The 24,160-nt window shown below is 39.8% G+C and overlaps 2 protein-coding genes across 3 annotated transcripts in view; both read right to left on the bottom strand.

The window, feature by feature from the left end:
• LOC148068037 (uncharacterized) overlaps positions 1-10,643 on the bottom strand; it is a 38,090-nt gene extending 27,447 nt beyond the window's left edge. For both annotated transcript variants that reach the window (XM_087804769.1, XM_087804771.1), the window contains exon 1: positions 10,468-10,643. In XM_087804769.1, the coding sequence (XP_087660895.1) occupies positions 10,468-10,531 (64 nt within the window). In that variant the 5' untranslated portion in view covers positions 10,532-10,643. The remainder of the gene's footprint in view (positions 1-10,467) is intronic.
• A 3,477-nt stretch (positions 10,644-14,120) lies between these two features.
• On the bottom strand, positions 14,121-23,750 carry LOC148068036 (sorting nexin-4-like). The gene is made up of 14 exons (XM_087804768.1): positions 23,645-23,750; positions 22,984-23,108; positions 21,684-21,825; positions 21,477-21,626; positions 21,299-21,346; positions 20,632-20,687; positions 20,494-20,566; positions 20,170-20,231; positions 19,814-19,879; positions 19,665-19,754; positions 19,332-19,431; positions 18,129-18,274; positions 16,593-16,707; positions 14,121-14,682 (listed from the first exon to the last, which is right to left on the bottom strand). The coding sequence occupies exons 1-14, from the start codon at positions 23,732-23,734 to the stop codon at positions 14,635-14,637; spliced, it is 1,311 nt and encodes a 436-aa protein (XP_087660894.1). The 5' UTR covers positions 23,735-23,750; the 3' UTR covers positions 14,121-14,634.
• Between the last annotated feature and the right edge of the window lie 410 nt (positions 23,751-24,160).

Here is a 24,160-nt window from a genome sequence, read left to right as displayed (position 1 = left end):
ACACACTTGAACTAAAAATGAACTAAAGGTCGTAGGTCGTAAGTGTAAATCACTAGACATCACTAGTTCAGTTGAATGTTTAAAGACTATTTTAAAGTGTTTATAAAACATGTTCATTTCTGTTCCCAACAGTGTTGCTGGTTCACTGTTTAAAGTGAACTCTTTTTAGATCACTGGTCATAATGTTACGGCTCAATGACATCAGCAGCATATACAGTCTGAACCCTCTGACCTCTATAGAACATTTTGTTCAGCTTGTCATTTCCTCCCTCAGCTGCCTCTCGACGAACACACCCCCACTGACCAACGCCCCCCCCGCCCCCCCCCCTCCACACACCCCCACCCCTCGTACCCCCACCACCCCCCCCGCCATATGAAGCAACTTATAAAGTGCCTCCCCTCACAAACAACCACATGTTCACACATGTGCACCATCAGTCACTAACATGAAACAAATTGTCTAAGCCCCGCCCCCTTCTGCTCCCTAACTTTCTTTAATAGCCCCTCTCACCGGCGTCACCCTCCCTCACCCCCTCACCCCCCTCACCCCCCTCACCCCCTCACCCCCCTCACCCCCCTCACCCCGAGGCTGTTGAGTCATCGGCTCGACTCTGACGGAGCTGCACGCTATTGTGAGACATTATCACCATGTGCCTCCCCAGAGGACCTGAGAACCAGTTTCCACATGCGAGTTCTCTCGTGTTGCAGAGAAGACCGTTACGAGGGTGACTGTTACGAGGGTGACTGTTACGAGGGTGACTGTTACGAGGGGGATCGTTACGAGGGTGACTGTTACGAGGGTGACTGTTACGAGGGGGACTGTTACGAAGATGACAGTTACGAGGGTGACTGTTACGAGGGGGACTGTTACGAGGGGGACTGTTACGAAGATGACAGTTACGAGGGTGACTGTTACGAGGGTGACCATTACGAAGATGACCGTTACGAGGGTGACTGTTAAGAAGATGACCGTTACGAGGGTGACTGTTACGAGGGTGACCGTTACGAGGGTGACCATTACGAAGATGACCGTTACGAGGGTGACTGTTACGAAGATGACCGTTACGAGGGTGACCGTTACGAGGGTGACTGTTAAGAAGATGACCGTTACGAGGGTGACCGTTACGAGGGTGACTGTTAAGAAGATGACCGTTACGAGGGTGACTGTTACGAGGGTGACCGTTACGAGGGTGACTGTTACGAAGATGACCGTTACGAGGGTGACCGGTACGAGGGTGACTGTTAAGAAGATGACCGTTACGAGGGTGACTGTTAGGAGTGTGGCTGTTACAAAGGTGAATGTTACGAGGGTGATCGTTACGAGGGTGACTGTTACAAAGGTGAATGTTACGAAGATGACCGTTACGAGGGTGACTGTTAGGAGGGTGACTGTTACAAAGGTAATTGTTACGAGGGGGGTCGTTACGAGGCTGACTGTTACGAGGGGGATCGTTACGAAGATGACCGTTACAAGGGTGACTGTTAGGAGTGTGACTGTTACAAAGGTGACCGTTACGAGGGTGACTGTTACGAGGGTGACCATTACGAGGGTGACTGTTACGAGGGTGACTGTTACGAAGGTGACCGTTACGAGGGTGACCGTTACGAGGGTGACTGTTAAGAAGATGACCGTTACGAGGGTGACTGTTAGGAGTGTGGCTGTTACAAAGGTGAATGTTACGAGGGTGATCGTTACGAGGGTGACTGTTACAAAGGTGAATGTTACGAAGATGACCGTTACGAGGGTGACTGTTAGGAGGGTGACTGTTACAAAGGTAATTGTTACGAGGGGGATCGTTACGAGGCTGACTGTTACGAGGGGGATCGTTACGAAGATGACCGTTACGAGGGTGACTGTTACGAAGATGACCGTTACGAGGGTGACTGTTAGGAGTGTGACTGTTACAAAGGTGACCGTTACGAGGGTGACTGTTACGAGGGTGACCATTACGAGGGTGACTGTTACGAGGGTGACTGTTACGAGGGTGACTGTTACGAGGCTGACTGTTACGAGGGGGATCGTTACGAAGATGACCATTACGAGGGTGACTGTTACGAGGGTGACCATTACGAGGGTGACTGTTACGAGGGTGACTGTTACGAGGGTGACTTTTACGAGGGTGACTGTTACGAGGGGGATCGTTACGAAGATGACCGTTACGAGGGTGACTGTTACGAGGGTGACCATTACGAGGGTGACTGTTACGAGGGTGACTGTTACGAGGGTGACTGTTACGAGGGTGACTTTTACGAGGGGGATCGTTACGAAGATGACCATTACGAGGGTGACTGTTACAAAGGTGACTGTTACGAGGGGGATCGTTACGAAGATGACCGTTACGAGGGTGACTGTTACGAGGGTGACCATTACGAGGGTGACTGTTACGAGGGTGACTTTTACGAGGGGGATCGTTACGAAGATGACCATTACGAGGGTGACTGTTACAAAGGTGACCATTACGAGGCTGACTGTTACGGGGGTGACGACTGTTACGAGGGTGACTGTTACGAGGGGGATCGTTACGAAGATGACCGTTACGATGGTGACAGTTAGGAGGGTGACTGTTACAAAGGTAATTGTTACGAGAGGGATCGTTACCAGACTGACTGTTACGAGGGTGACTTTTACGAGGGTGACTGTTACGAGGGTGACCATTACGAGGGTGACCGTTACGAGGGTGACTGTTACGAGGGTGACCATTACGAGGGTGACTGTTACGAGGGTGACTGTTACGAGGGTGACTTTTACGAGGGGGATCGTTACGAAGATGACCATTACGAGGGTGACTGTTACGAGGGTGACGACTGTTACGAGGGTGACTGTTACGAGGGGGATCGTTACGAGGGTGACTTTTACGAGGGTGACTGTTACGAGGGTGACTGTTACAAAGGTAATTGTTACGAGGGGGATCGTTACCAGGCTGACTGTTACGAGGGTGACTTTTACGAGGGTGACTGTTACGAGGGTGACCGTTACGAGGGTGACTTTTACGAGGGTGACTGTTACGAGGGTGACCGTTACGAGGGTGACTTTTACGAGGGTGACTGTTACGAGGGTGACCGTTACGAGGGGGATCGTTACGAAGATGACCGTTACGAGGGTGACTGTTAGGAGTGTGACTGTTACAAAGGTGACCGTTACGAGGGTGATCGTTACGAGGGTGACTGTTACAAAGGTGAATGTTACGAAGATGACCGTTAGGAGGGTGACTGTTAGGAGGGTGACTGTTACAAAGGTAATTGTTACGAGGGGGATCGTTACAAAGATGACCGTTACGAGGGTGACTGTTAGGAGGGTGAATGTTACGAGGGGGATCGTTACGAAGATGACCATTACGAGGGTGACTGTTACAAAGGTGACCATTACGAGGCTGACTGTTACGGGGGTGACGACTGTTACGAGGGTGACTGTTACGAGGGGGATCGTTACGAAGATGACCGTTACGATGGTGACAGTTAGGAGGGTGACTGTTACAAAGGTAATTGTTACGAGAGGGATCGTTACCAGACTGACTGTTACGAGGGTGACTTTTACGAGGGTGACTGTTACGAGGGTGACCATTACGAGGGTGACCGTTACGAGGGTGACTGTTACGAGGGTGACCATTACGAGGGTGACTGTTACGAGGGTGACTGTTACGAGGGTGACTGTTACGAGGGTGACTGTTACGAGGGTGACTTTTACGAGGGGGATCGTTACGAAGATGACCATTACGAGGGTGACTGTTACAAAGGTGACCATTACGAGGCTGACTGTTACGAGGGTGACGACTGTTACGAGGGTGACTGTTACGAGGGGGATCGTTACGAGGGTGACTTTTACGAGGGTGACTGTTACGAGGGTGACTGTTACAAAGGTAATTGTTACGAGGGGGATCGTTACCAGGCTGACTGTTACGAGGGTGACTTTTACGAGGGTGACTGTTACGAGGGTGACCGTTACGAGGGTGACTTTTACGAGGGTGACTGTTACGAGGGTGACCGTTACGAGGGTGACTTTTACGAGGGTGACTGTTACGAGGGTGACCGTTACGAGGGGGATCGTTACGAAGATGATCGTTACGAGGGTGACTGTTAGGAGTGTGGCTGTTACAAAGGTGACCGTTACGAGGGTGATCGTTACGAGGGTGACTGTTACAAAGGTGAATGTTACGAAGATGACCGTTAGGAGGGTGACTGTTAGGAGGGTGACTGTTACAAAGGTAATTGTTACGAGGGGGATCGTTACAAAGATGACCGTTACGAGGGTGACTGTTAGGAGGGTGAATGTTACGAGGGGGATCGTTACAAAGATGACCGTTACGAGGGTGACCATTACGAGGGTGACTGTTACGAGGGTGAATGTTACGAGGGTGACAGTTACGAAGATGACCGTTACGAGGGTGACTGTTAGGAGGGTGACTGTTACAAGTTGTTTTTTTTCATATAATGAATTTTATTTCAAATAAAGTAAGTAAATTGTATGATATGATATGTTGAACATGTTAAGTCAACAGTTAAAACTAATACTTCAATCAAATGTGTATAAAATTAAAAATGAAAGGTTTTGTCTTGTTTTATTATTTATTTGTTGTAAAATAAAACTCTCCGGACCTCGTCCAGGGACTGAGACGAGTCAACCAAGAGTTTTCCATTGACTCATAGATTGAGTCTTTTAGCTCAGCTCTATCTCTTCTTCATCCTTCCCTTCACTCGTGAACAAAACCCCTCCTTGACTTCAGAGGAACCTGGTCTGGTGGTGTCGTGAGAAGCTCTGGTCCAGACCCATTAAAGCGCGACACGCTCACACAGGCTGCAGCACCGCCCGTGGAGTACCCCGAGGAGCCCGTTAAACGCGGCTCAGAACCAACAGATGTGAACGGGTCCAGCAAACCCAGGCTTTAAAGGGTGACGAGGGTCGAACCCCCTCGAGCGGACCTGAGACCACTTGTAAACATGAGTCAGCACTTTGACTTGTTCCACGCAAATAAAGATGGAACCTGTTTTCCTAATAAACCGCCGCAGTCACGACCTTCTGCCAGATCTTCTCCAGAGGATCCTTGTGTCGCAGGACTTGGTTCTGGTCCCTCAGAAGGAGCCAGAAGATGAATAAAAACCATCTCCACACGTTTATTACACAACAGTCGACTCTAATGAACGAGAGAAAACATTTTGGCTTCTGACGAGAAACTTCTTAAAAACTGCCTCCGTCCGGAGATTAAATACAGATCACGACATGAAGCTCAAAGTATCATGAAACACGATACAACGCAACAACGATACACGCTACAACGATACATGATACACGCAACAACGCTACGCGATACAACGCTACAATGCTACACGATACAATGCTACACGATACAACAATACACGCTAAAACGATACAACGCTACACGATACCGCTACAACGCTACAAAGATACAACGCTACAACGATACACGATACAACGCTACAAGATACAACGCTACACGGTACAACGCTACACGATACACGATACAACGCTACCACGCTACCACGATACAACGATACATTATACATGATACAACTATACACTATACACGATACAACACTACAACGATACATGATACAACGATACACGCAACAACGCTACGCAATACACGATACAACGCTACAATGCTACACGATACAATGCTACACGATACAACACTAGACGATACACGATATAACGCTACAACGTTACACGATACACGCTACAACGATACAACGCTAAACGATACACGCTACAACGCTACACGATAAATGCTACAAAGATACAACGCTACAACGATACACGATACAACGCTACAAGATACAACGCTTCACGGCACTACGCTACATTATACATGATACAACTATACACTATACACGATACAACACTACAACGATACAACGCAACAACGATACACGCTACAATGATACAACGCAACAACGATACACGCTACAACGATACAACGCAACAACGATACACGCAACAACGATACAACGCAACAACGATACACGCTACATGATATACGATACAACGCTACACGATACAACGCTACATGAAACACGCTACAATGATACACGATACAACGCTACCCGCTACAACGCTACCAGATACAACGCTACACGATACAACGCTACACGATACAACGATACACATCAATAATAATATTACACGTTATTTTCCTTCTTCTTAATGTTACCGTAGCAACATACTTAACTTATCACTTCGATTGATTCCAAAATTGATTTTTATCACATTGACTCATAATTTATGTTTTTCTATTACGTTATGAGAATATTTAAATAATAATAATAATAATAATAATAATAATGCAAATGTTACCATAGTAACCTACTTACCTCATAAATCAATTAATTCATGGTTTTTGTTTTCATTTAATTAAAAATGTTAATGTTTTTATGAAGTTATAAGCATTTAATGAATAATAATAACGAGTATATTATATATATTTTCACTTCTTTATGTTGCCTTTGACACTCTTTGAAACTCAAATATTATCATTATTTTTTGATGTTATGATAAAATGTAATGTAATGTAATATTATTATTATTACTTTTGTATTTTTATTTAATTATTGTTCAGGGTGTCCCCCGCCTCTCGCCCCAAGGAGCTGGGACAGGCTTTCAGCCACTCTATGAGGGAATAACACCAGGAAATGAATCAATTAATAATTTTATTATTATTTAATATCTGCACTTTATGTTAATAAATAAACATAAACACTGAATTCTGTCATCAGAATATTGAACGATTGAATTTAACGTTTCAAGTAAATCAACTTTAAATATAATGATAGTTTTTTTAAGCATTAATGGATTTTTTTTTTATAATTAAATTCTATATATTTTTATAAAAGACCCTTTTTTACTAATTAAATTAAATTAAATTCGGAATATTTTCAAAATTAAAGTTTTTAATTATAAAATCATGGACGTTTCTGTCGCCTTTAAATTCAAAGTAAAACCGTTGATGAGTCGCCAGACATTATCAACAGAGCACGAGCTACTTGATGAAACTTTCAGCCAATCACGCGATGACATAAAAACACATGATCCAGCAGCTCTGAGCTCTATTGGTTGAGTCTGGAGACACAATTATACATTGAATTTAAAAGACTTCAAATTAAAAAATATTCAATTTAGAGAAATATTTGTTTACTTATTGAAATTAAAATACCAAACTCTATGTGTAAATATAATTTGGCGAATATTTAAATGATTAAAAAATACAATTAAATGCTTAAAAAACAACATTTAAATCAAACGTTTCATTCAATATTTTAACGTCACTAATATCACAAATTTATATCTTCACGTTTTTAAGTTTAAATCAACAGATTATTTCCCGACGGGAGATTATTTAGAGTCGAGTGAGTCGACACACAATCGACACACAGACACACACGTGTTACACACCAGCGTCAATCATGTGGTTTCAAGAGACAGAAAACTAGTTTCTGGAGCCGAAATAACGGTTATCGTGACTGATCTGATCGTGACGAGGACACGCATGTCGCTGCTTGTACCAGCAACACCTGTGTGTGTGTGTGTGTGTGTGTGTGTGTGTGTGTGCGTGTGCGTCAGGTGATCTCACAGCTCATTATTCAATCAGGTCACTTTCTTTGTGCGTTTGTGGGACAGAAAGTGACGTTTGCGTCAATCGCACACGTATCAAAACACCCACACGGTTCGACAGTTGAAGGTGTAAACACACACACACACAACACACACACCTGGCACTCATGACGCAGCACTTTCATCTGCCTCACACACACACACTTCAGTGGCCATTAAGGTGAACACACACTCAAGTACACACTCAGACCCGCGAGGGATCCGGAGTCGATGTGTTGCTGGGTGTAGTCTACAGCTGGAAGTGGATTCAGTTACAAAGACACTCCCTCACCTCCACATCACACACACGCACACACACACACACTCACTCACACACGCACACAGACTCACAAACTGTACGTACTGTACTCACACACACTCTCTCACTGGACCTTTAAACTCATGTGCAACAGTTTCAACAGAACGAGGGAAGAAAAGTGTGCGATGACAATGAAAGTGTGTGTTTTTTTTCCTGCTTATAAAAAAGTGAGTCGGTGAAGACGTTTGTGTGCGTTTTTATTCATTTGCCCTCTTTTTGTTTTCTTAGTAAACAGTTTGTGTTTCTGTGATCCTCGTCCAACGTCTTTATGTCCTTTTACTGCATGTTTGGACAACATGAAGACGTGTGTGTGTTTGTGAGTGTGTGTGTGTGTGTGTGTTCAAGTGTGTGTGTTCAAGTGTGTGTGCATGTGTGTGTGTGTGTGTCCGTGTGTGTTCAAGTGTGTGTGTGTGTGTGTGTGTGTGTGTCTGTGTGTGTTCAAGTGTGTGTGTGTGTGTGTGTTCATGTGTGAGTCTGTGTGTGTGTGTGTGTGTGTGTGTTCATGTGTGAGTCTGTGTGTGTGTGTTTGTGTGTATGTCTGTGCATGTGTGTCTGTGTGTGGTCATGTGTGTGTCTGTGTGGCCATGTGTGTGTGTTCATGTGTGTGTCCGTCTGTGTGTGTGTGTGTGTGTGTGTGTGTGTGTGTTCATGTGTGAGTCTGTGTGTGTGTGTTTGTGTGTATGTCTGTGCGTGTGTGTCTGTGTGTGGTCATGTGTGTGTCTGTGTGTGTGTGTGGCCATGTGTGTGTTCATGTGTGTGTGTGCATGTGTGTGTGTGTGTCTGCGTGTGTATGTGTGTGTCTGTGTGTGGGCATGTGTATGTGTGTGTGCGTGTGTATGTGTCTGTGTGTCTGTGTGTGTGTCCATGTGTGTCTGTCTGTGTTCATGTGTGTGTCTGTGTGTGTGTCCAGGTGTGTGTCCGTGTGTGTGTGTGTTCATGTATGTGTCCAGGTGTGACCAGGTGTGTCAGCATGTGTGCGTGTGTCCCCTGTGTGTGTCCATGTGTGTGCGTGTGTGTGTGTGTCCTTGTGCGTTTCTGTGTCAATGTGTGTGTCTGTGTCCATGTGTGTGTCTTTGTTCATGTGTGCTTCTGTGTGTTCATATATATGTGTTCATGTGTGTGTGTGTGTGTGTGTACATGTGTGTGTCACTGGATCAGTAATTAAAACCGAACATAAAATGATGAAATTGTTCTTTGAAATAAACTGAACTGAACGAGAGTTAATAGTTGATTCCAGAAACCTTGCGGTGCTGATCCTCATCTTCAAAGGTGTAAAGATTAAAGTCATGAATCAACATCCGTGACGCACTAATGTTGTGTGAGAGCGGAGCTGGTTCAGTACACACTAGAACACGTGTGTGTTTGTGTAGCTTAATCCAATGTTGACTCGTCAGGATCGTTCTCTACAAAAGTTCTGTCAACAGGAGAAAGTTGAGTCTGGTTCTGCTCCAGGTTTCTGCTGAAGTTAAAAGTTTTCCGGGACATATTTCCTCCCTTAATAGAGAGTAGTTTCAACTGTCAAGATAAATGTTTGACACTTTAAATAAAGTTGAATTGAAAAAATACTACGACGTCTCTGGTGAGTTAAAAAAAACAACTAAAAATTACCTAAAACTCGTAGTTTTTTAGTTTTTTTTTGTACTTTTTTTCAAAAATGATGGTTTAATTATTTATCTTTTACCACGAACTTCACACATTTAAAAATGAAACTTATTATGAAACATTTTTTTCTTGTTGCAAAATACTATAGAATAAAATAGAATCTTTTTTTTTAGATAAAACTGATTTAACAAAGTTATTTATTGTCAGATCAAGATGTTTATTTTTATTGTCTTGTTGTGTTTCGTTCCCACGTGTTTGTTTACGTCATCAACAGTGAGTCGTAATGTAAAGATGACTTCAACAGCGCCCCCTGGTGGTGACATCGTTCGCTGCTGTGTATCAAGCGCGCGGATGAATTTAGCGATAAATCCACTAAAACTTTTAAACTAAAATCCTTTTTTCTCTTGTTATCGATCACTTTGGCTCGATCAGGGATCGTTTGTGACGTTTGTCACTTCAACACAACTTTGCTACACAAACATCTACACACTCTTAAATGGAGGTTAAATGTAAAAACCACACCCCGCGAGAGAAGAACTCATTTAGCATCACGTGACTCTGACTAAATATAAAACACATTTGAAAATAAATACAAAGAATGTTTTTAAGATTAAAAATAAAACTGATAAGTTTGTGGAATTATTGTCTGATCATGAAATTATTGATTAAGATCTTTAATTAACAACAATAGTGACATGTGTTCAAGTGTTTATTTCACATCCACGTTAAATAATATTATTTAAACATTTTAATCATTTTATTATAAATAAATTCGCTTAAATTGCGTTTTATTTCTAATTATCTCTGGTGACATTTGAATTAAAACCAGGTGAAGCTCCATGATGACGTCACTTCAACGAGATAACGATCGACAGATCGATGAATGGATGAAGAAAAGAGAGATAAAAAAGAGAGAGATATCGATCGATCGATGATCAATTACCTTGGCTCCTGGCGCTTCCCGCCAACAGGCTCCCCAGCAGCAGGATCCACAGGTATGACATCATCGGAACACGGTGTTCTTGCGGGACCGGGCTCGGGCGTCTCGTGCTCAGGTGGGTCTGGTGCGGGTCTGGGTCTGGACCAGACTGTCTCCGGGCTCAGAGCGACGTCTTTTGTCTGGATTGGAAGAGAAGGTTCGATCTTTATTCTGGGGGGGCGGGGCTTCCTCCTCCCTGACGGGCGGGCACAGACGGGTTGGGTTCGGTTCCGGACGGGTTCGTGTCGCCTTTTTAAATTGATGGACGTGCGCGTGAGACCCTCGTCTGACGGATCTACGGGGTTTTCTGAGAGAGTGAGACTGACTCACCTGGACTCACGACTTTAGATCCGCGCAGACTCAGAAGAACTACAAACATGGCGGCGACAGAAGGATTAATTGATTTATATGTATGTTTATTATCGAAGGTCTTGTAAAGACGAGTCAAGTATCATCGTCCTGTGATACATATTAAGAAAGTTATGGACTATTTCAAAAGGTGAAAAGACATTTAAATACAAAGTAATGGAAACAAAGTTACATCATCTTTTTATTGATTAAATTCATGAAACTAGCGGAAGTGACGTCTCACTTTAACTTATATTATATAATATATAATATATATATAAATTATATATATATATATAAAAGGGACTCAGATGATCATTTAAATTGTCGTGGGTGTTTTTTCTAGTGAGTTTTTCCAAGTGAAAACTTAGATAAAGTTGTCAGAGATTTGTAGCTCGTATTCTTGGTCAATACTTCTATATTGTTAATAAACTATGTGTTCTACTTCATCAGTGTTTGCGTATAGTAGTGACGGTAACTCCCTTTTTTCTCAACTAGAACAATATGTTTAGTTTTTAATTACTTAATTTGAATTACTTACTTATTTACATACATGTTTGTTTTGTTTGCATTGAAGATATTAGCACAACAATGCTAACAATGCTAACTAACTTTGATTTTAATTGTAGTTTAATTTTAAGTTTTGCATTAAAGTCAATATACACTTGTTTTGTTACCGATTTAGTTAATTGATAATTAACCACACATGCATTTGTTGTAAATGTGTTTATATTATCAAGAATGTGTATCACAATATAAAGTGATATATAGTGATACTAAAGTAACAAGGATATATGTGTAGTATTGTCCAGTACTTGACTCTGGTGTTGTGATAGTGTAGTAACAAGGATATATGTGTAGTATTGTCCAGTACTTGACTCTGGTGTTGTGATAGTGTAGTTACAAGTATATATGTGTAGTATTGTCCAGTACTTGACTCTGGTGTTGTGATAGTGTAGTTACAAGTATATATGTGTAGTATTGTCCAGTACTTGACTCTGGTGTTGTGATAGTGTAGTTACAAGTATATATGTCTAGTATTGTCCAGTACTTGACTCTGGTGTTGTAATAGTGTAGTAACAAGGATATATGTGTAGTATTGTCCAGTACTTGATTCTGGTGTTGTGATAGTGTAGTAACAAGTATATATGTGTAGTATTGTCCAGTACTTGACTCTGGTGTTGTAGTATTTACAGACCACATGACTCTTGACGAAGTCGTAACTGCTTTCATTTGTTTCCGAACCAAAATATGTCCAAACATTAGCTATAAAAACTGCTGGAGTCACTGTATCCTCTCGTCCTCAGTCATAACCGGGATCTTATTTCCTTGTTCCTATAGCTACAGAGGACGTGATGACTGCTGCCATTTAGTGGCCGGAAGTTTAATTGCAACAAAAAAAAAATGAACAACATAAATATTTTCATGATTATTGTAAAAAAAAAAAAAAAAAAATCTGATTCTATTATTTTAAACACTTTATTGAAATATAAACTATGAACATACTATTGTTAAAACATTGATACTGTGCTGTTAGACATTGAGACAGTATCGTGAAAAAAAAAGCAGCATCTTTATTCTCTAACACCTTAGTTTCTTGTTTGTGCTGCAGATGTTAGCACATCTATGCTAACAGGCTACAAACATCGTCACCTGTTTGAAGTCAAACGTTCCCAAAAAAATGTTATAAGAATGAAAACAAATGAAGAGTAAATGTAAATAAAACACTAATTATAAAGAATGTTGGGAAGATGGAATTAATGATAAATGTTTGTGCTGCAGATGTTAGCACATCTATGCTAACAGGCTACAAACATCGTCACCTGTTTGAAGTCAAACGTTCCCAAAAAAATGTCATAAGAATGAAAACAAATGAAGAGTAAATGTAAATAAAACACTAATTATAAAGAATGTTGGGAAGATGGAATTAATGATAAATGTTTGTGCTGCAGATGTTAGCACGTCTATGCTAACAGGCTACAAACATCGTCACCTGTTTGAAGTCAAACGTTCCCAAAAAAATGTCATAAGAATGAAAACAAATGAAGAGTAAATGTAAATAAAACACTAATTATAAAGAATGTTGGGAAGATGGAATTAATGATAAATGTTTGTGCTGCAGATGTTAGCACGTCTATGCTAACAGGCTACAAACATCGTCACCTGTTTGAAGCTAATTATCCCCAAAAACATTTCTACAAGAATCAAAAAACAGTAAAAGGTTAAAAGTTAATAAACGGTAGTTATTAGGAACGTATGAAAATTATATGGATTTAAAAATGTGCTCACGTTTGGATTAGTGAGTTAAAGTCGCAAAAAACTGTGATAAATTTTCCATAAGGAATGAAAGAACGAGGTAATAAAAAAAGTCATAAAACTGCTACATCATTCAAACATCTCCTGCTCTGGCGTACGTTCACGTAGAAACGCCGTTCAAACTCTAAAATGAAGATAAAAGTCCAAATGATCAACGTGGGATTTGACTCTTTTGTAGCTTTTATAGTTTTTTTGTCACAGTGCAAAGTGCACAGTCAAACTCTCATGATTTCTGCCGGAGAAATGTCCCGTTTTAATTGTATTTCAAGTAATTGATGCTAAATTGTTAAATTCCATTAATATTGATCCATTAAATCACATTTTTTAAATACATGTCAATATTCACTCGTTTATGAATTAACTACACATGCTTTTCTTTTTTCTACACAACAATGCTGACAGGATATACACAGTATATAAAAAGAAGTACATTTTGAAAATTTGATTAAATGTATTTGGGAAGAAAATTCATAGTAAAACAATAATTATTAAGAACATAAATATGTTAAAATGTGTGAAAATTTGATTTAAATCGAATTTTAAGTCATTTAACGCAAAAATATTGAAATGTTAGTGAATATCGGACCTGTTTTGTTGTGCCCGTTACTTTCCAGGGTCTCCACCACCAGGACCAGCAACAGGTGTGCCTGTGATTCACTGAAGAAACAGCAACAATCGCGTCAATGTTTTTAAGTCGAACGCAACCAGAGCAGGTCGTTCCAGACAAACGGGGTTTTAATGTTGACAAGTACATCTTCATCTCCAGCACTTTAAGTCAACGACACACACACACACTCACACACACACACACACGCGCAGCTGCATCAATGACACACTGATTTTGACAATCTGCAGGAAGCTGTTGCCATGGCGATGAACACATCCATTTTCTATTTAAGTGCTAATTTTAGGTACTTTTCGTCGCGACAAACCAGGAAAATTTAACGACACGAGACGATCTGAAAAGGTTTATTAGTGTTTCGACAATCACGTCGTTCGTGGAATAAAATCAAGGAAAACCGTGGACGGACTCGAGGGCGACGCTCGTTCGGCGCCTTTTCGTCGTCCTTTCGTGAAAATCAAACACTTTGATTAAAGTCATTTGGTCGTTTACGAACGTTAGCGGCGATCAGTCGTTAAACGTCGGAATGTTTTCTCTCAAAGAGTCGACGAGAAGCGGGTTTTTGGCAACAACAAAAAAAAAAAAAAGGCTGGTGAAGTGGAAAGAGTCGCGAGGAAAAGAAGGCGAGACTCAAACCTTCGTCCGGCGCCGGAGGACGAAACGCTCACTTCCTGAAATGTGCAGCTTCCTGCGACCGAATAGAAAGTAGCACCGCGGAGAAAACCCTCCGGACGCTCGTGGTCCAGACGAGTCCTTCCATCGCCGGAAGTGTTTCTTTGACGAGACGATCCAGAATCTCCTGGACGAGGGTCGGAGGAAGAACGGCAGCGGTCAGTGGTGGCGAGTCACATCTTGTTGAAGCACTCCTTGGCGTTGGACCACACTTGGATTCCCTGAAGAGGGGAATGAGAAAAAAAAAAGTCACACCGGGAGTGTTGCATCATGGGAATCTTTTGTATAATGGCGACCATCTTTGAGAGGTTGTTCTGTGACCACGAGACTTGAGTCACGACGCTCAAGGCTTAAGTCAGCAACAGTAACAGGATCAGTATCTAAACACTGGAGGAGAGAAGCTTCACAAACGCTCACTCTTCAGACCAGTCGACCCAAGAACACAAAAACACATTTTTTAAAAGTATTTTTTTCAAACTTAATGCATCGAAGCAGACGATACGTGACCTTCAAACGTGTCGTGAACTCCAACCTTTCTAACCTTTATTGTAACATATGGACACATTTTTACGACCTTTCAGTACATGAGGCAACTGCTCTTTCTGCAGCCAGCCTCCAGTGGACACTTGATGAATTGCAGCCATTTGCCACATTATATTCACTGTATAAAAACCTTTGCCGTGTCTCAAATACTTCTCTTAGTGCACTGGTTAGTATCATCAGGATAGTGTACGTACTAACTAGTAACTAATCCTCCACAGATAGTATGTCTCAGATCAAACTCTGCTGCTACACACTAACAGGAAATGACGCGACAGCTTCTTCTTCTACTACTATTTAAGGATGATTTCAACCAGCTGTAGGAACACTAGCGCCACCTGCTGGCAGCACGTTTTGCAAGTTTGGAAGAAGAAATAAAGAAAAAATATGAGAAACGAAATATTGGCGAAATATTCAGCACAGAAGACGTGTCATCCTCATACTCTTGCTAAAAAATACACCTGCAAGTATATAAATATATATATATATATATATATATATGACGATGGAGCCGTTTAGTGTAGAAAGTGTCCATCAATTCTTACTCAGTTTTGTGGGCGTTTTAGTGTCAATCTAGTGTGTATGGAGCACTAACTACATTTACACACTAATAATTGAGACGCACTTATGCACTAACAATACTAACTTTGAGTACGCAAGTATGCGATTTGAGACACAGCACTTGATCTTGTCACGCCGAGCAGATCAGCGTTTGACACCCACTAAGCATCGCCATCTGGTGGTGGGAGGTCATCACTGACTTGTTGGCGCGAAATAATTATTTTGGTATAAAACGTTACTATTAACGACAATTGAAATGAGATTCATTAAACATTTTATTTTGTAAAGAATAGTCAGAAATGAAGGATTTAAAACGACTCTTGTGTTTGTCAGAGTCACATGTTTACTTTGAGATTATTTCATTATTGCTTTGATGATCACGACAGTTGAGAGTTGAAACGTTCATGCACCGTTTTTTACTTCTCGTGTTTTTAAAGAAACTGTTCACGACTATTTCGATCTATTTTAGTGGTTGATTCACTATCAGTTTTGCCAATTTTTTCAAATTTTATGTTATTTTAAAGTTTTTTTTCCCCCATCTTACCCCTTGTGTTATCTCAGGGTCAAGATGACCCGGAGGCATGAAAACAAATGTGCTTTAGGTATCCCTTATGTTGGCAACACAAGGCATACCACAAACGCATTTGTTTTGGGGCCTCCGGGTCACCTTGACCCCGAGATAACACGAGGGTCAAAAATCGAGATGCGTTCGACGTCTTTCCCTCAGAAACAGCAAAAGGTCGTCTTTGTTTTGACCCTCGTGGTCGACCAGGATCTCGTCTTTCTGGTTCGACCTCTTTACAGAAGTGCTGACTGAGGACGAGAGGCAACATCTTTTCTGGGTTTAAATATCAGTTTATTTTGAGGAACGTTTTGTTCAAATGCTAAATGGAAAGATGAACTTCTTAAACCGGTCACTAGGATGAAGAACTTGAGGCGCCGACGGTTGAACCCGACGACCTTCTGGGTTGGAATCCCTGATGTTTGTTGTGAACAAACGCACACGTGTAGGATGTCGACGCACACAAACCTTCTTGCACATGCTGATCTGCATGATGGCGTAACTGATGAGAGCTTCACGTAGATCCGCGTCCTTCTGCTCCTTGAAGCGATCCACGTCCTCCCAGGCCGTCTGCAGGAACGCTCTGTGGGAACAAACGTTCGGTTCGGGTCCCTCAGAAGCAGCGGCAGGTGGAGGTGAACGAGTCCAGAACACTTTGATCATTTCAAGCTTTAACTTTTCTGAGATTATTATGGATGTATTTCAATGTCATCGGAATATTGAACTTTTCAAATGTCTAAACTTTCCTTTTTTTTTATTGAAATGTTGTTGAATTTTGAGCATTTAATAAAGATTTTTTAATTTTTTTTAATTTCTAAATTGAAAGGTTGAATTTGTTTTTCGTTTAAATAATTGGAATCGTTTCAAATCATTCATAAACAAACGTACTAAATTAAAAACAATTGATTTGTCGTCTTTTAAATTCAACACAAAAATGCTACCTGTTTGAACAGTCAGGTAAGGTAAGGTAAGGTAAAACTTTATTGTCACGTGACCTTGTGGGCGACACATGATTGGCTGAAAGTTGGATCCAGTAGCTCGGTGCTCTGTTGGTAATGTCTGGTGACACCATTATATCAACATTATTTATTGAATTAAAAAGTCTACAAATAATAAATTATATATATATATATATATATATATATATATACACACACATACAAATAAATCATTCATTTTGAAAAAAAGAAAAATCAAATCACAAATGAAACCCTTTAAAATATAGAAATCATAGAATTAAATTATTCAAAAAATGTATTTAATGATAAAATAAAAACATTAAAACATTTGTAGGAAATGTTAAATTTAACCATTACATATTTTGATGACACTGGTGTACTTGCATATAATAATAACAACAACAATAAAAATAATCATAATAATAATAACAATAACAATGATAATAATAACAATGATAATAACAATAGTAATAGTAAGAATAATAGTAATAATACTAATACTAAAAATAACAATTACAGTAACAATAATGATAATAACAATAGTAAAAATAACTACAACAATGAAAATAATCATAATAATAATAACAATAACGATAGCAATAAAAATGACAATAACAATGATAATAATGATAATAATAACAACAATGATAATAACAATAGTAATAGAAATAGTAAGAATAATAGTAATAATACTAATAATAAAAATAACAATAATGATAATAACAATAACGATAGTAATAAGAATTACAATAACAATGATAATAATGATAATAATAACAACAATGATAATAACAATAGTAATAGTAATAGTAAGAATAATAGTAATAATAGTAATAATAAAAATAATCATAATAATAATAACAATAACGATAGCAATAAAAATTACAATAACAATGATAATAATGATAATAATAACAACAATGATAATAACAATAGTAATAGTAAGAATAATAGTAATAATACTAATAATAAAAATAATAATAATGATAATAACAATAACGATAGTATAATAACAATCACAAGAGGAGGTTTGTGTCGTTCTTACGTGCTCTCTCTGTTCTTCTGCTTCAGCGCCTCCTCTCCCTCCTGGATGCTCTGCTCAAGAGCCGCCAACCTGATCTCCCTCTGCTCCGGGGTCTCCTGGCCGAACAGCTTACTGGTCATTCCCTTCAGGGAGAAGACGCGCATGGTCTGCAGACACACACACACACACACGCACACACACACACACACACACACACACACACTCCACGTTAAAACTTGACACGCCGTGAAGAAGGTTTAATGGCAGCGTCAGGACGTCCTGGAGTCTCGTAACTGTCGCACACACACACACGAGTACAAATGTGTTGCTATAATCTTGGTGTGTGTGTGTGTGTGTGTGTGTGGGATTCAAGAGCCACATCACAACTCAGATCGTCATGGTAACCACTTACGCTTGAAAAGACCATTTGAGTTGAAAAGACGTTTTACTAAATAAAAGGAGTCCATTTCATGAGTCAACAATAATAATGTGGACAGAAGGTGACTCAGCAAATGTTCCGTCTTTGTAGACACAGTGTGAAATGTTTTTATGAGCCAGCAGGGGGAGACAAAGACAGACGAGAAAGTCAAGAGCATTGATCGTAAAATGTATTGATAATGTATTGTAAATAGAAACATACATGTGTTTATCTGCGTGTACATGTGTTTATCTGTGTGTAAAGCGCTATATAAATACAAATTATTTACTTACGTTTGTTTATTTCTGGGTACATTTGTTTATCTGTGTATATTTGTTTTTGTGTGTTTGTTTGTTTATTTGAATGTGTTTATTCGTGAGTATTTGTTATTTATGTGAATATTGTTTATTCATGTATATATTTGTTTATCTGTGTGTATATTTGTTTTTTGTGTATACATTTGTTTATCTGTGTGTACATTTGTTATTTGTTTGTTTTTTTGTGTGTGTTTATTCGTGAGTATTTGTTATTTATGTGAATATTTGTTTATCTGTGTATACATTTGTTTATCTGTGTAAGTATTATTTTTGAGTACCTTCCTTTATCTTTGTTTATACGTTTATAATAAAGTTGATGTAATTTAATCTGTGTATACATTTGTTGTGCAAATCTTTGTGTATTTGTGTGTTCATTTGTTTGTTTGTATACATAGTTTTGTGTGTACGTTTCTTTATCTGTGTGCATATAAGTGTATGTTTGTGTGTGTGTTTGTTTGTATACATTGTGTGTGTGTGTGTGTGTCGTACCCCAGTGACCAGCTCTTCCTTCTGCTGCTTCTTGTAGACGAGGTCCTGAGCCGCCAACTCCAGCTCGTACTGGATCAGTTCATGTTTCCTGCACACCGACCTTCACAGCAAACACACAACAATCTTGTTTTAACACACGTGTTGCGTCTTCTTTTTCTTCTCCAACAAGTCGAACTGGTCGATTGAATTCAACTTTATTTAAAGTGTCAAATCATTAGAAACATCTGATCGCAATGAGCGACAGTGACGAGGAAAAACAACACGCAGAAACCTCGAGCAGAACCAGACGGCCTCCTGCTGTGACCGTAGTAAAACGTTATCAAACACACACACCTGACGGCGTCGGTGTAGAAGAGGTATTCCTTCAGTTGGTCGGCGTAGTGCTCCTCCTCCTCCAGGATGTCGTCGATCGATGCTGCGAACCTGAGAACGACCGCAGAGTCAAAACATGTTGAAACACATGAGCTTAACGTGTCACTCACGTGTCCATGTGGTGTCCTGCGCTCTGGAGCCCGTCGCCCATCTCCTTCTCTATCGCGCTCCACTCACTGAAACACACCTGACTTCATCACTACTACAATACACAGCATGTACACTCCGTAGTATGGTAGGATAAGATCAAAGTAGATGAAAGTTCATGTTGCTATAGTGACCTGTAACAACATCAGTGTTTAAGATAAGAATTTAACTTTTATTTTAGATTTATTTGATCATTTTAGTTTTATTCTAACCTGTTTGACAGATGCTTATATTAATGTGAGTATATTTAATTCAACTACTAACGTCATCTTAAAAATTAATTTAATTATAGAATTAAAAACGAGTATAAGAAACAAACCTGAACACTCGGCCGTAGTTTCCATGGACTTTATAAACTCCATAAAGTCTGTCTGCCACTCTCTGGAGAAATGAGAACAAAAGGATGAACAATCTGAATAAATATTTGGATAAATGCATGTTTTTGAGAGAATTAAAAATAAACAAAGACGTAGGTCGTAGTTGTTCACTTTCCACAAATGGTGCATTCTTACGATCGTTCAACAGAGGGCGCCAGAGGAACATGAATCAAAAGACAGGCGCTTCAGAAGATTTTGATTCATCAACAAAATTAACTAATTAAATGAACATTCTGTCATCTTTGAAGTCAGAAAAGCTTCCTCACCGCTCGCACCCGCAGTAGCTGAGAAATGACGCTGTTCAGATCATCACTGTATTGTTTCATTGCTGTAAATCTCCTTAAAAAGAAAAAGAAACATTAAAAAAATAAAGCAGAAGACATACAGAGTTCAACGACACCTACTTGTCCGGGTTCTTGACTCTGAAACTGGCACTCAATGATTTAAGTCTGGGGTCCACCTGGATTTTAAATAACACGTCAATCAAAATGAAAGTAAATGTTTGATTTGCTGGACATTTTGTTGGACAGGTTGATCAGGAGGGCTGGTTCTGTGGTTGGAATGAAGCTGGACTCACTGGTGACAGTTGCTGAGAGGAGATCATTGAACAAACTACTGTCCATCATGGACGATGACAGTCATCCTCTCAGCACTGTCATCAGTGAGCAGAGAAGCAGAATGAGTGCACGAATGCTCCTACCCAGGTGCAAAACAAATAGACTCAGGGACTCATTCATCCCTCGGGCTATTAAATTGTACAATTCTGAGTTCGGGGGCAGGAGTGGAGTGAGAGTATCTGGATGTTCTGTTCCATGTTAGTCTTTGTATCTTTGTCTTTGTTGTTTTTCTTTCCTTGACCTATGTTCTTTGTCTTTGTCTTTAGACTTAGATTGTGTCATCTTGTTCTTCCTCTTTATGTTCTTCTTATTTTATTTTTTATGTATTATTTTTTATTGTTTATGAAAAATTGCTGGCTATTGTAAAAAAACAATTTCCCAAAGGAGACCTCCTGAGGGATCAATAAAGTTTTACCTTACCTTACCTTACCTTACATTTGCAAGTTTTTTCTACCTTATCTTGAAAACCTGTTTCCAAAACTGCATCTTTCCAGGTCTTCTCCTGCAGGAGGAAAATAAGGGAAACAGAATCTTAAAAATATGGTTGCCATAGCGACAGAGATACACAGGAAAAAAGGCTGGTTGTATCGTGTTGAAAACATTGCAACCTTGTGTTTATCAAAGTCTGTTACCGTTGTGAGAAAATGGTAAAAAAGCTGGTCTTTGGCGAGGACGGGGTGAGACATGACGCGCAGGAGGAAGTTTTCCAAACCGACTCTCCTCCGCTCCACGAAGTCTGGGTCAAGGTTGTCTGCGGAGAGTTTGTGCCACACGAACTCCGCCTGCGAGACACAACAGTGTGAGCAGATAAAGCCGAATGTCAACGGTGTGAATCCTACCCTCTTCTCCGGCAGCGGAGGGATGACGACGTAAGGGTAGACGGCGAGGAGGTACGTTCTCAGCAGCTCGAACTCACTGTAGCGTCTCCACAGAGAGTCGGGGGCCGCAGGTGTGACCCCGTCTGGGACACTTTCCGCCGGCCTTCAGAGATATCATACAATAACTGACACTTTGTACGTTTTACTTCTGTTATCGGAGTAATAAGCCGGACCTGAAATAGTCTTGTCTGAGCAAAGTTTATTTGGAGCTCTAGAGAAGAAAAAGGAATATTTCTTGGGTTTTTATATCAAGAATACTCAACATTTCCAAAACTCAAAAGAGGTAAAGTTGTTAAGAATTATTTAGTAGCAAGAATTTTGAGTCCTTTTTTAATAAAATGCATGACAACTTTCAAGCCCTCAGTATAGTTGACGACATCAAAGAGAGTTTAAATAATGTGGAGAGTTTTAACGTCACATCAAGTCAAATAAAAATGCAAATGAGTTGATAAGGCGCCACAGAACGGCTGCCCTTTGTTCCTGGTTCTGTTATCTTTCTTCATTCTGTACTGACTCCACAACAAACCCTGTATTGTATTTACAACACTGGGAATAAAAGTTTCTGATTCTAATATATAATGTGTGGCAAAACTGATGACAACAGACTCAAAATCATTTACTGTTTGTTTGAAAAAATAAAAGAGTTCAACGAGTGTATGTTGATGTTCTGAGCTACAGTTTACAATAAATCTAAGTTTTATTCTTCTGTAGACGTGCTGTGAATTTTAAATTGTGTTTGTATATATATATATATACAGTATATATACACAGAATTTACTGCCAAAGTCTTTAACACATGGTTTTCCTAATACACAAGTCAATTTGAATACAACAAAAATAATGAGTGAAGTATGTTTAATCCATTTAAAGAAGAAATTGATTTAAATCCACACCTTCAGTCACAGGGATTCTGTTGTAGTGCAGGTCGAGCTGAGCCAGAGGGCAAAACTCTTGATTTATGACTCAATAAAAGGTGAAAAGGGAAGTATATTGATTAATTTTGATCTTATAGTTTGAATCATGGTTTCAAAGATCTACACAATATAATCACACTGGTCTGTACTTTTCAATCATCTTTGTAGAATTAAATATATAATTTATAAGTTATTGATCAATGAATCACTGTTAGATCTTGTCTTGTCTTACTAAAGCCTTTTATACATTAGTCTTCTGTGAATGTGTTTAACTGAACTGATAAACAACAAGAAAACTTGTTGATAATTGAACAGAAGTACCTTGTGTGCAGTATGTTGTTTCTTACCTCCTCTCTATGAGGTAGACCGTGTACGTCTCCTGCATGTTGACTGTGTTCTTCCCAGTCCTCTTCTCAGCTTCAGCCACATTGATCTCCAGAGCCTTCATCTCACATGTGTCCTCCTCCACCATCTACACACAAACATCACAGTTCGAGAGAGTAAACATTCACTTGATGTCACATGAGATGAGAATAAACAAGAGGATCAGAAATTAATGTGTAGAAAATATTCTGCTAGATTGTGAGTCTAAGACGATCTAAATAAGCAGTTTATGTTTGCAGGGACGAGGATATTATTGATCAGTCCATACAGTGAAGGAAGGACAAGACAGATGAGAATGTAAACAAAACTTTTCACTGAGCTAGCCACAGCTAGCTAACATGCTAACATAAGCAAAGTTTACAAGACAGCGATCAATAAGTTCCTGTCAACGTCAAATGATTTAAAACAAAAATAACTTGCATCGACACTTGTGTTTAAAACTTATTTTAACTAGTTCCCTCGTATAAAAGTCAACATAAGTGAAGGAGGAGAGTAAGTTTGTTAGCTGTTAGCTTCACTAGCTTCAGGCCTGTTTCAGGGGAAAAGTTTTCAAACGACAAAGTTTTATTTTTCAAAACGTAAAAAAATCGTTTAAATTCCCGCAGAAGAAAAACAAGGCGCTACCGTGTTGACGAGGTTGTTCTCCGTCTCCGTGGACGTGATGTCGGTGTTACCGATCACAGCGACTTGTTCGCGACTCTCTGGGTCCGCCATCGTCACGTGACTGCTGCGGTCAGCTGCTCCCCGCGCATGCGCACGACCATCAAGGCACCCCGTCGGAAATGAATCACAGCAAAAATATATTTTCTTTTAAAAACATAGAGAAATACTGAACATTAATAAGAAATATTTTAGGAATTAATTTTACTTAAAAATTAATTAATTAATCCCAACCGCTAATTATCCAGTTAGTAGTTTATTTTGCCAACAGTACAACATTTATTTCATTATTAGTGATCGTTGATTGAACTGTTTTCCATATTTAAGCGAAACAAAAGATAACAAAAACAGCTACAGAGTTTATTTAATAAAGACTTTGGCTGTAATTGGCAGGAGGTCATTCATGACATCTGCTCGTCCACATCAATGTCAAATAAATCTCAGAAAAGTTTAACACTTATTTCAACATATCAAACTAGA

The sequence above is a fragment of the Callionymus lyra genome, chromosome 12 (assembly GCF_982586985.1).
Source record: "Callionymus lyra chromosome 12, fCalLyr1.hap1.1, whole genome shotgun sequence".
Lineage (NCBI taxonomy): Eukaryota > Metazoa > Chordata > Actinopteri > Syngnathiformes > Callionymidae > Callionymus > Callionymus lyra.
Note: the sequence above shows the minus strand (reverse complement) of the source record. Positions and strands in the feature narration are given on the sequence as shown.

Coding starts and splice junctions, on each gene's coding strand:
- LOC148068036 (XM_087804768.1), bottom strand. CDS start 23,734: ATGGCGGACCCAGAGAGTCGCGAACAAGTCGCTGTGATCGGTAACACC. Junction 19,432..19,664: donor TTCTACACCGACGCCGTCAG/GTGTGTGTGTTT, acceptor TTTGCTGTGAAG/GTCGGTGTGCAGGAAACATG. Junction 18,275..19,331: donor AGGAAGAGCTGGTCACTGGG/GTACGACACACA, acceptor GTGTGTCTGCAG/ACCATGCGCGTCTTCTCCCT.